This window comes from Calliphora vicina, chromosome 5 (assembly GCF_958450345.1).
Source record: "Calliphora vicina chromosome 5, idCalVici1.1, whole genome shotgun sequence".
NCBI classification, from domain to species: Eukaryota; Metazoa; Arthropoda; class Insecta; order Diptera; family Calliphoridae; genus Calliphora; species Calliphora vicina.
Window position 1 is genome coordinate 7,817,947 of NC_088784.1, and position 12,169 is coordinate 7,830,115.

The following is a 12,169-nucleotide window of genomic DNA, read 5'->3' on the forward strand; positions in this document are numbered from 1 at the left end:
AGGGGTGTTCAAGTAAGAAAAGGGAAATTTGTACTTTTCTCCTAATGGTACTTTTTTAAAATTTAAAATTATTTCAGTTATCGACATTAAAGTTAGCTGATATGTATTTGAGTGAAGTTAGTGTTAGGAATAGGGGATAATATTTAGGTACCAAAATGTGTGAACTGAACTATAGGTACTTTTTTGTTCATCTAATGGTACTTTTTTGAAATTTCTATAATAATGGAAATTAAACATATATGGTCCTAAGTGAGTGAGAATTCTAGCGGGAGACTTTTTGGTACTTTTTCTTTATTGGAATGGTACTTTTTGTAATTTCTTCACCAATGAACCTAGAAACATGAAATAAAGCTTATATGGAACCGAGTGAGTGGGAAACCACAAGTGTGGGCTTTTTGGTCCTTTTTCTATATTCTAATGGTACTTTTTTGAATTTTCTATAACAATGGACTTAGAGACATGAAATTAAGCATATATGGTCCTAAGTGAGTGAGAATTCTAGGGGGAGACTTTTTGGTACTTTTTCTTTATTCGAATGGTACTTTTTGTAATTTCTTCACCAATGAACCTAAAAACATGAAATTAAGACCGGAGTGAGTGGGAATCTACAAGTGACTGCATTTTGGTACTTTTTCTATATTCGAATGGTACTTTTTGAATTTTCTGTAATAATGGACATAGAAATATGAAGTTAAGCATATATGGTCCTAAGTGAGTGAGAATTCTAGGGGGAGACTTTTTGGTACTTTTTGTTTATTATAATAGTACTTTTTTGAATTTTCTATAACAATGAACTTAGAAACATGAAATTAAGCATATATGGTCCTAAGTAAGTGAGAATTCTATGGGGAGACTGTGGTACTTTTTCTTTATACGATTGGTACTTTTTGTAATTTCTTCACCAACTTATTGGAATGATACTTTTTGTAATTTCTTCACCAATGAACCTAGACACATGAAATAAAGCTTATATGGAACCGAGTGAGTGGGAAACCACAAGTGTGGGCTTTTTGGTCCTTTTTCTATATTCTAATGGTACTTTTTTGAATTTTCTATAACAATGGACTTAAAAACATGAAATTAAGCATACATGGTCCTAAGTGAGTTAGAATTCTAGGGGAGACTTTTTGGTACTTTTTCTTTATTCGAATGGTACTTTTTGTAATTTCTACACCAATGAACCTAAAGCCATGAAATTAAGCATATATGGACCCGAGTGAGTGGGAAACCACAAGTGGGGGATTTTTGGTACTTTTTATATATTCTAATGGTACTTTTTTGAATTTCCTAGAATAATGGACCTAGATTTTCCAAAAAATCGAAGAATTCCAAAACCGCGGTTTCGGTTTTAAAAAATTAAAAACCGATCGGTTTCGGTTTTGTGATAATTTATTAAATCTTAAGTATTATAGAAACAAAATTAGTTGATAATATAGGAAATGATATACAAATCTAAAATTCAAGCTTGACGGGTTATGGTTTAGTGAATGCGAATTTAAAAGTGATAATCAATGGTACTATTTCCTTATTGCAATGGTACTTTTTGAATATTTTATAATAATAAACATAAAAATTTAAAATTAGGAACACATTTTGCATTTTCTATAATAATGGACCCAGAAATATGAAATTAGACATTTACAATTAGATTCACAAAGTGAGACTTGATAGTACTATTTCTTTCTTCTAATTGGGGTGGCGAAGCGCACCGGGTCAGCTAGTATAAAATAAAAAATAAAAGTACACTTGAAAAAAAACATCAAAAATTAACTAAATTGAAAAATATTTTAAATTCAATTTAAATGTTTATTTGAACAAAATGTCGTAAGATTTATAAAATGTCCTAAAAATAAAATTAAAATTGAGTGCAGAGTGCGGTGTTGAGCTGAAGAAACACTCACGGATTTGCATACATCATTTCAATGACTCCGATTATATTGAACTGTATTTCAAATATAAACAAAATATTTCTCAATTTTCATTTGTTATTATTCGTATTTCTGGATTTATGTTTTTTATTTTTCTATTATTTGACGTAACAAGGCATAGCATTTTAAACTCTCTCCCTAGTGATTTTACCTTCTAATGGTTGTATCATGGAGTAGGGTATAATAATTTTGAAAAAAAGTCAAATAAGTTTTTGAGTTCGGAAAAAAATGTCAAAAATTTTTTTTTCCAAAAATTAAAAAAATAGCTATCTAAAGTATTTGGGACACATTTTGCTAAGAACAATAGGCAATAAGTTAAAAAATGTTGACCCTATAACTCACAGAGCTCTTGATCTTGTTGAAAAATTGTGTTTAAATTACCATCCAATAGGACTAACCTTGGTGCAAAATTCATCCCGATCGGAAGACTTGGATTTCAAAAGTTGGTTTACTTGACATGAAATGTATGTTATGTTATGTTTTAGGCTATTATTTTGTGAAGTACTTTTTTAACGAAACCAAATACAAATTTCATACATACTTTACGAACATTTTATCAAATTCAATTGCCTCCATAAATAGCCTTAATAATAAAAATAACTACATTTTTAAAGTACAGTCAAAAATAAACGTTTAAAGTGACTACACTCTAGACTACTTAGAGACACTTAAGTGACAATTGATTTCACGATAGGTTACCTGGGATGTATAAAGTAACCAATTAACTTCTCTCTGCTCTACAAAGAGCACAGATGTGTTAAATGACCCAAAATTTATTAGCCAAGTGATCAAACATTAGTGACAAATACTGTATATAAGGAACACATTGACTACTTGCTTAACTGCTGGGGTCTTATCGCCTAAAGCAGATATAAATAGGTGCATAATTATTAGGTTTATTCGCAGTATCAAGTTTAATTCTTGTAAAACATGACTAAGTTAGTTTATATTTCCCTATAAAATTTGCTTTACTGTTACAATTTTATTAGTATCTGGAAATTTTAAATAGTGTGAGATCAACTGATCTCGCATGAAACAATTTGTGTTATTAATAACTTAAGTCATAAAAAGAATTACAAAGCCTAACCAAATACACATATTATGACAAAATAAGTTAATACTTTGTTTTTGTTTTGACAATATGTATTTTATGCGTCTTTAAAGATAAAAGAGATTAGAGTGTTATTAGTAAATCATAAAGATACTTTAAGAATTGTAAATACAACTAAAAATAAAGACAAAAGTTGTTGAAATTGTTTTTATTGTGGGAATTAATTGTTGCTGCAGAAATGAAAGCTATGTATAATGCGTACAATTGACACAAATCTTAAGCAAAAAAGATAATTGGCTTTAAACGTGTAACATTTATTATTTCATCTTGGAAACTCACAGTTTTATACGTTCTAATTGTTGAAGATTTTAAACAGAATGAAGGCTACAGACGTCGCTAAAGTTACGTTCACATTGATAAAATATTTGTCGAAGAAACGAAACCAACTCAACAAAAACATACATTGCAAAGTAATGAGTTAAAATGCTAATATATTTATTCTACTCTACAGATTCAATATCAGTCATTACCAAACTACTTCTAAGTAATGCAAACAATATGAAGTAGCCATTGAAAAGTAATTGCATGTCACTACCATTCTATCTATATATGTATATAAAAATGAAATGGTCAAAAATTCCGGAATTTTTTTTGAGTCCAGTCAACTGTAATAAAAATGCCCCCTGAAGTATGCAGTACAAATTTACATATTTTATTTGCAAATAAATTAGAACAGGTAGGTGTATGTGGGTTTGAGAAACTTGAAAAACTAACATTAGTAAATAGCTACTGGGCGAAGCTGGGGCGGTCAACTAGTTATAAATAAAGTTATCTTATGATTAAGTGACTATTAAACTACATCTAAGTAATGCAGATGGTAAGCCAATGAAAAGTAAGTTATTCAGTAAAACTGTCATTAAGTCATTATTAGACCACTTCCAAGTAATGCATATGGTAAACAGAAGTAATTGAAAAGCAAGTTATTCCGAATTTGTGAACTAGTTAAACATATTAATTTAATGTTCAATTAGTTACATATGAAGCAAATTTACCAATATTAAATAGATTTTACTAACTTTTGAATTTGTATTATTATTAAAAACTTTTGTTTATGTAGCTTTAACGCTTGGCGTCCTAATTCCATTTTCATTATGAAAAAAACCCCATAGTAAATGCAAACAAATAGAGTTAGTCGATTATTTTGTTTTAGAATATTTTCCTTCATTTCTTCACTATCAATGTTCAAGTTCAAAAACACCATTATAAAATTTAAAAAAAATAAAACAAAAAAATTGTGTAAAAGTTTTGTCACCTGTTTTTTATGTGGCAAATATAAAACAAGTGAAATCAACATTGAAAGCGAATTTTATCACTTATTTTTGGTTTAAAAAAAGGTAGATCTTTAGAGTTAGTCGAGGCTTTTGTAACAGGTTAATGATTTTTTAAATTTTCTTGCTAAATTCTTGAGAGATGTGAAAGAAATTTGAGAATTTTAGGAATTAAATAAATCCCACTCAATTTCAATCGAAATTAACTTTAATTTAATCAGGATGCGAAGCATATTAAACAGAAATGTTCTTTAATCACATTTTCAAAAAATAAATCTAGCGAAAAATACCAAAATTTTTAAAAAAAATTGTTTTTTTAATTTTTTAAAAAAATATTTTTTTTTTAATTATTGAAAAAAAATTATTTTTTAAAAAATAATTTAGTAAAAAAAATTGAAAAAAACATTTTTTTTATGAAAAAAAATTCGGACTAGAAAATATTTTTCCCGATTTGGAATTTTAAGCAACATTTTTTTTTAAATTGTTTTTTTTTATTTTTTTTTTTTTAAAAAAATTGAAACAAAACATTTTTTTTATGAAAAACTCCGGATTAAAAATTATTATTCCCGATTTGGAATTTTATACCAAAATTTTTTTTTAAATTGTTTTTCTATCTTTTTTTAATTTTTTAAAAATTAATTTTTTCTAATTTTGTATAAAATATTAAAACAAATTTTTTTTTGATGAAAAAAAATTCGGTTTAAAAAATATTTTTTACCAATATTTTGACCCATTGTAGGTCCGACTTACTATGGCCTTATATACGCCGTTGCAAAGGTCTTTCAAATATCTATCATTAGATAGCCATGTTGTCTATATTAATGAATTATTAATCCTGATATAGATAAAAAATAGGTCAAAACTCGAGGTTGTCCTGGTTTTTTCCTTATATATCAGCCATTTATGCACCGATTTTCTCGATTTTGACCAGCAACCGAGCGGTCATGAGTCATGTTTGTAAGTTATTTGTGGGCTACGGAAAGTTAAATTCAGCATACAGACGGACAGATGGACATGGCTATATCGACTCCGCTATCTATAACGATCCAGAATATATATGCTTTATGGTGCCGGAAATGAAAAATGTATTAGTTACAAAAGGAAAGACACTCATTATGAAGATTATAAATTAATAAAAAATATCATCAAAATCACACACAACAATGAAACAACCAGACAGACTTAGTAGTCTTTGAAATCCAACACTAATTACCCTCCTATCGATTCTCAAGGCTTTTGACTGGCGAATTTAAAACACGCCTGTCTCATCAGTCAGTTAAACTATACTATTGAATTAGAGAATGGTGATCAGTAGTACGAAATGTTTGGCATAATTGTTCGTCATAGCAACATTAGTTTCTCATGTTCATATTCTATACAGTATTCAAAATTCGTTTTCAACCAAATATAGGCCTATACTTGTTACCAATTCAAAACCCTCATGTTTCGAGACAAATTTGTTTTTCATAATATGTTGTTGATGTCAATATCATTGCTAGTGATTGTGACGTTGTGAAGTAATAATTCTGTAAGTATTTGCACAAATGTTAATGAAAGTATATAATTAAAAACAAAAATTATTTATTTACCTTAACGGTTATTTAAATATAAATATAACAAATATAACAGTCCCTATTAAACATTTGATTAAACATCAGTCATACCACCAGTCCACAGCACACACCGATTCTCTCATTTGAAAACCAAAACAATCAAAATTTTTAAGTTTTATTTTTAAATTTGTAACAAAAGTGAAACTGTTTTTAAAACAAAATCGTGCTTTTTAATAAAACAAATATTTAAAACAATTATTATAATTAAAGTAAAAGTCAACAATTTTTTTTGCACAGCAGTTAAAAAGTCTTGGTTTTATTTAATTTCTCGTGTCAAGCCGTTTTTATCTTTAATAAAGTCTTGCAAATGTTGTGGGTGCTAATAAACCATATATGTTTATTGGCCCTAAAGTAATTTTTTGCTTGTGTTTTTTTTTCATAATTAAAATATCAAATCTAATATTTGTGTTAAGACAAAAAATAATAATAAGAACAATAACAAAATTGTCTAGTCTTAATGAGTACAGGTGTATTTAAAGTGTATTAAAATTGAGACGTTTGGGCTGGAAAACAATTGTCATTAACTAAAATGTGTTCGAACAGCTCGAAAGTAACGCGGAATTTTAAAGGTAATTACAAAACTCCAGCAAATTAGAAATGAAACTAAACAGTGGCAAAGAAAGTGCAAAATAATATATATTATTTAACAATTTTTTTTAAGTTTTACCTTAAAAAAAAACAAAAGATTATTAAATATGTTGCATAAATCTTATTCAATTAATTTAAAGCATTTTAGTTTTAAGTGATTTTGTGAGGTGTGGTGAACTTTTTACAAACTGATAATTAAAATTAAATAAATTTAAATTTGAAGTAATTTGTGAATTGTGGTGAGTTATTCTGGAAATTCACCTAATTTTTTAGAAATCCACCACAATACAAAAATATTAAATTCTAAAGCTAGTTTAAAGTTTATATTTACAAAAATGATGATTTTTATTAATGGTGATTTTACTATTTATTTCAAAAGTACTTTGAAATAAACCTTTAAAATTAAACAAAAAATTACTAGAATTTTTTATCGAGAGAAGAACTTCATAAAGTTTTTTTAATTAATTTTAACAGAAATTTTACTATTTAGCCATTCGTTTAAAGAAGCTTATAATGATTTTATAACACAATCAAAATATCCCGGTGCTACAGCAAAAATATAATTTTCATGAGATATATGGGCAATTCACAAATCATGTCATATTGTCGTAATGTCCTAATTTTTGAAAATGTTGTTATTGTCTTTCAAGCAAAAAATGTCCTAAAATAATACTACTCTGTATGCTATATTTATTGTGTTATCGTAACCAACTAGCAGAAACCTGCGCCGAACACCTATGAGTCGGTTAAGCCGACTGACAATATGACTGATAGGAGACCTTGTGAATTGACCAATAGTGTAAGTTAGAGTATTGTATCAACCAGTTTTTAAAATTTACCAATAATTAGGAAATAAGACCAAAATAAATTGAGCAATAATAGCATAATAGATTTAAGTTTGTGAAAAGATATAGAAAAGGTTCAAGAGCAGAATTAACTCAGGCTTTAGACCTTCACTAAGTTCCCTGGCGAGTGATCTAAATATTTATATACCCTCCACCATGAGTGGAACGGTATATACTATAAGTTTCTCATTCTGTTTGTTATATCTACATTTTTTTAAAAAAAAGTTTTTTCGAAATTTTTTTTCAAATTTTTTTTTTGTGGAAAAAAAATGTATGACAAAAAAATTTTTTTGATGAAAAAAAATTCGGGTTAAAAAATATTTTTCCCGATTTTGACCCATTGGAGGTCCAACTTACTATAGCCTTATCTACATCGTTGTAATGGACTTTCAAATATCTATCATTAGATATCCATATTGTCTATATTAATGACTTAGTAATCCAGATATAGATCAAAAATAGGTCAAAGATCGAGGTTGTCCCGGTTTTTTGCTCATATCTCCGTTATTTACGGACCGATTTTGCTGATTTTAAATAGCAAACTTCTCAAAAGCATGTCTGACAGAATTATTGAAGATTTGGATCCCGAAGATATCTGGAGTCTTCAGAAAATTGATTTCAACAGACAGACAGACAGACATGGCTTAATCAACTCCGCTATCTATAAGGATACTTTATAGGGTCGGAAATGAAAAATGTAGAAATTACAAACGGAATGACAAACTTATATATACCCTTCTCACGAAGGTGAAGGGTATAAAAATGTAGAAATTTTTTTTTTTAAATTTTGTTTAAAAAAAAAAATAAATTTTTCTTTATTTAAGGTATTTATAAACGGCAATACTGAGTATTAATATTTGTCAAAAATTCAAGTATCATAATACAATTTCATCATCTAAACGAAATTCCTATTAGATTTTCAAAAAATTCAAAATTTGTTTAAAACTATTCAAAAACTTTTTTAATATGTATCTGGTATGTATTTTTAAATACAAATAAGGCATACAAAAATGTCAAGAAAATATAAAATAAAAATAAAGTTTTCAGAAAAATATCAATCAACAAAGAAATAAAATATTTGTAATACTATTGTATAAACAATAAATGTTTTTCCGAAACGATTTTTTGAAATACCGAATGATTTCTATAATATTTCAAATTTGAAAAGTGTTAATACTAAGTAAATACCTTTAAACATATTTAAAATTTTTATCTTAATGTATAATTTAGTCAAGGGTATCTATGATTCGGCACAGCCGAATATAGATTGTCTATTGAGCTTTCCTAATATTGTTTTGAGTCTTACGTACAGACAGCGCTACAAGTCGCCAAATGTGAACCCTTTAAATATGCAAACCATTTCCGGGCTTAGAAACTATTAACCGAATTTAATAAATTTGTTTAAATTTCTAACATATTTTATATCAACAGATAGGCAATTGTGTCTACTTTTCATAAATTAATAAATAGTTGTTACAAAACTGCTAATGTCGTTTTATACAATTTTAAGTTCCTAACTAAATTTTTGAAAACTCATGATGATTTTCAGTGGCTTACCATACCTGTCAAACTATGAACGATGTTATTTCCCTTGAAATTTATAATATATTAGGATTTGTAGATCTTAGTTAAACTCATAATAATAATTGTGTTTGTGTTTTCTTAAGATTTCCTGTATCGTATTAATTTTAAAAGCAATTTATGAAACTTTTACAAAATTCACCACGCCTTAAAAAATATGTATTTTTAGATACAATTAAAGTAATTATTTGGAAATAGAACATTTAAAAAATGTCTAAACACAATTATAATAAATTGATTTAAGAATGTTGTTTCCTTAAAGTTTTCTGATATCGTCTTGATTTTAAAGCAATTTGTTGAGTTTTTAAGAAATTCACCACACATTAAAAATTATAGATTTTGTAACTACTATCAATTCTAGAAACATGTACTTAAGACCTGAACATTTGTATTTTAAAATAAAACAATTCAAAAATCTTTCAAAATGTAATAAAATTTTAGAAAAATCTAAATGAAATTGAAAATTTTTAAGTTTACATAATATATGGAATTTTAGATTTCAATTTGTTTGTTATAATAAATTTCATTCAAATTCGCGTTTTATTAAGGTTTTCAATTGTCGTATTAATTGTTAAGCAATTCGCAGAATTTTTAAGAAATTCACCTCGCCTCAAGATTTATGTATTTTTAAATAACATTAAATTGTTGATACTTATGTATTTCGAAATATAAAGTCATATAAAAAGGATTAAAACTCAAATAAATCTAAAAAAATATCATAAATTTATAAAATAAATAATTGGATTTGTATAAGGTTTTTTAAATTTTCATAATAAATTAAATTAAAAATTGTGCTTCATTAAAGTCTTCTGTTACCATATCATTTTATAAGCAATTTACAGAGTTTTCGAGAAACTCACCACACTTTTGACAAATTCACCACACCTTAAATATTATGAGATTCACAACTATTATCAATTAATATACTTGTGAGATATCGGTTTAATAGTAAAAATTTTAAAAATCAATAAAAACATTGACGAAACTTCATAAAGCTCAAAAATTAAGAAATATGTTTAGAAATTCCGAAAGTTAAATTCGAATCTTCCTAAATAATATTTTAAATTTTTTAGATATTAAAAAAAAATATGTATTTTAAAAGAAAAGCTGTTAAACTAGCATCAAAGTCAGGTTTGAACCAAAGGTTCGAGAAATCTCTATTGCAGCCAAAATAACACAATAAAACTTTTCATTTCCAACATTTCATTACAGTTTTATGCCTCCTATTCCTTGTTGTTGCCTTTCAACAAAGAACGGAAGCTGCCCTATTCGATGGCTGTGACACTACATATAATATAAATCCTGGTTTATCCTACATAGAATCGCCATATTATCCAAATTCTTATCCCAAAGGTTCATCATGTCGTTATAAGTTTGTAGCTCCATTGGATTATGATATAACAGTTAATTGTACCATCAATTTGGCTAAGGTAAATACAAATATAACTTAAGTAAAATAGTACTAAATAATTAAATTGTATTCCGGTACTAAAGGGTACCAGTGGCTGCAGTACTGAGTATTTCTATTTGGCACGCGATGGTGATCTCTTGCTAAGAGATTCTGAACAATTTTGTGGTGCTGGCACATTTATACGTAAATCTGTATTCCGTTCGGTAGTTATGGCTTACACTTCAAGTGGCGGTGTTGGCAACTTCCGTTGCCAATTGAATGCTCAGCCCCAGCCCTGTGATTGTGGCTGGTCTGTCAATACGAAAATTGTTAATGGGCAGACGGCATCACCAAATGAATATCCCAGTATGGTGGCTCTTAAGGATAGAACCACTAACCAGCCCTCGTATTGTGATGCAGCTATAAGTAAGTAACTCAAACATTTAACTAACCATTTTAAATAATATTTGTATGACTTGCAGTATCCCATAGACATCTGCTTACAGCTGCCCATTGTGCACGTGTTCAAACAAATCCAGCTAATATATTGGCTCGGGCTGGACGTCAAGATATATTATCTAGTAAGTATTAATTACCCTACACCATCTTAATTGGTCATAGGCTCCCACTTCCGAAAATTATTCACGAATAAAAATTATTGAAATTTTAATTTGACCGACTATACCTTCTTACTTGTTTTAATTTACTTACTTTCTTTTTAATTTAGCCACTGACACCAAATATTCGGCAGATTACTATATTAGCCAAATAATTGTACATCCTTCTTATACCCAGAATCCTGTGAATAATGATATAGCCATATTGGTAACAACCTCTAACATTGAATGGTCCAGAGGTGTGGGACCCATATGTTTACCATCGGCTGCTAATGCGTAAACTATTATTAAATTTAAGAATTTTGCATATAATTTAACAAGTTTTGTATTTATTTTATAGCAACAATAATTTCGCTTACAATTACGTGGATGTCATTGGCTGGGGTACTACCTCATTTGCCGGTCCTACTGCTCAAAATCTGCAAAAGGTTACTCTTATGGTATCGGATAATAATAGCTGTGCCAAAGAATATCAGGGTATAACCACAATTTATTCAAGTCAACTGTGTACTTATGATACTACAGGCACCAACAAAGATTCTTGCCAATTTGATTCTGGTGGTCCAGTTATTTTCAAGTATAATCGTCAATTCATATTGGGTATTATAAGTTTCGGTAAAGGATGTGGCCAGGGTGGTTATGCCACCGGTGTTAATACACGCGTTACTTCATTTTTAGCGTGGATTCAACAAAATATCGGCTACTCAAATTGTAATGTCAGCATGTAGTGTTTTATAATGGCTGAGATTAAAGCTAAATACTATTATTTAGAAACTTTAGTTGAGAGAGTATACCAAAAATTAGCTATTTAATTTATATTAAAAGTTTTTTGATTTTATTTAATTTATCTTTAAAAATAATAAACTACATTTTTACAAATTATTTAACATGCCTTTGATTGTATATTTATTAAAAATTAATAATTTTTTAAGCAGTATTTTACAAATGTCAAATAATTCAGGGATTTAGAAGATCTACAGTTTTTAATAAGTAAATTTACGAAATGATATGAAAATTTCTTAGCTTTTTAATATATATGAGGAATTTCATGTCAAGTGAACCAACTTTTGAAATCGATGACTTCCGATCGGAACGAAATTTTTTTTCCCAAAAGATTGAAGAAATAGCTATCTAAACTATTTGGGACACATTTTGCTAAGAACAATAGGTAATAAGTTAAATGGATGAGAAAAACACATGTTTGATCAAATTTTTACCCCCTCTAATT

At 27.9% G+C, this 12,169-nt stretch overlaps 1 protein-coding gene across 1 annotated transcript; it reads left to right on the forward strand.

The window, feature by feature from the left end:
* Positions 1-5,986: 5,986 nt before the first annotated feature.
* On the forward strand, positions 5,987-11,792 carry LOC135960364 (venom serine protease). The gene is made up of 6 exons (XM_065511636.1): positions 5,987-6,489; positions 10,147-10,364; positions 10,429-10,750; positions 10,807-10,905; positions 11,052-11,217; positions 11,282-11,792. Exons 1-6 carry the CDS (start codon positions 6,450-6,452, stop codon positions 11,667-11,669), a joined length of 1,233 nt encoding a protein of 410 aa, XP_065367708.1. The 5' UTR covers positions 5,987-6,449; the 3' UTR covers positions 11,670-11,792.
* The last annotated feature ends 377 nt before the right edge of the window (positions 11,793-12,169 follow it).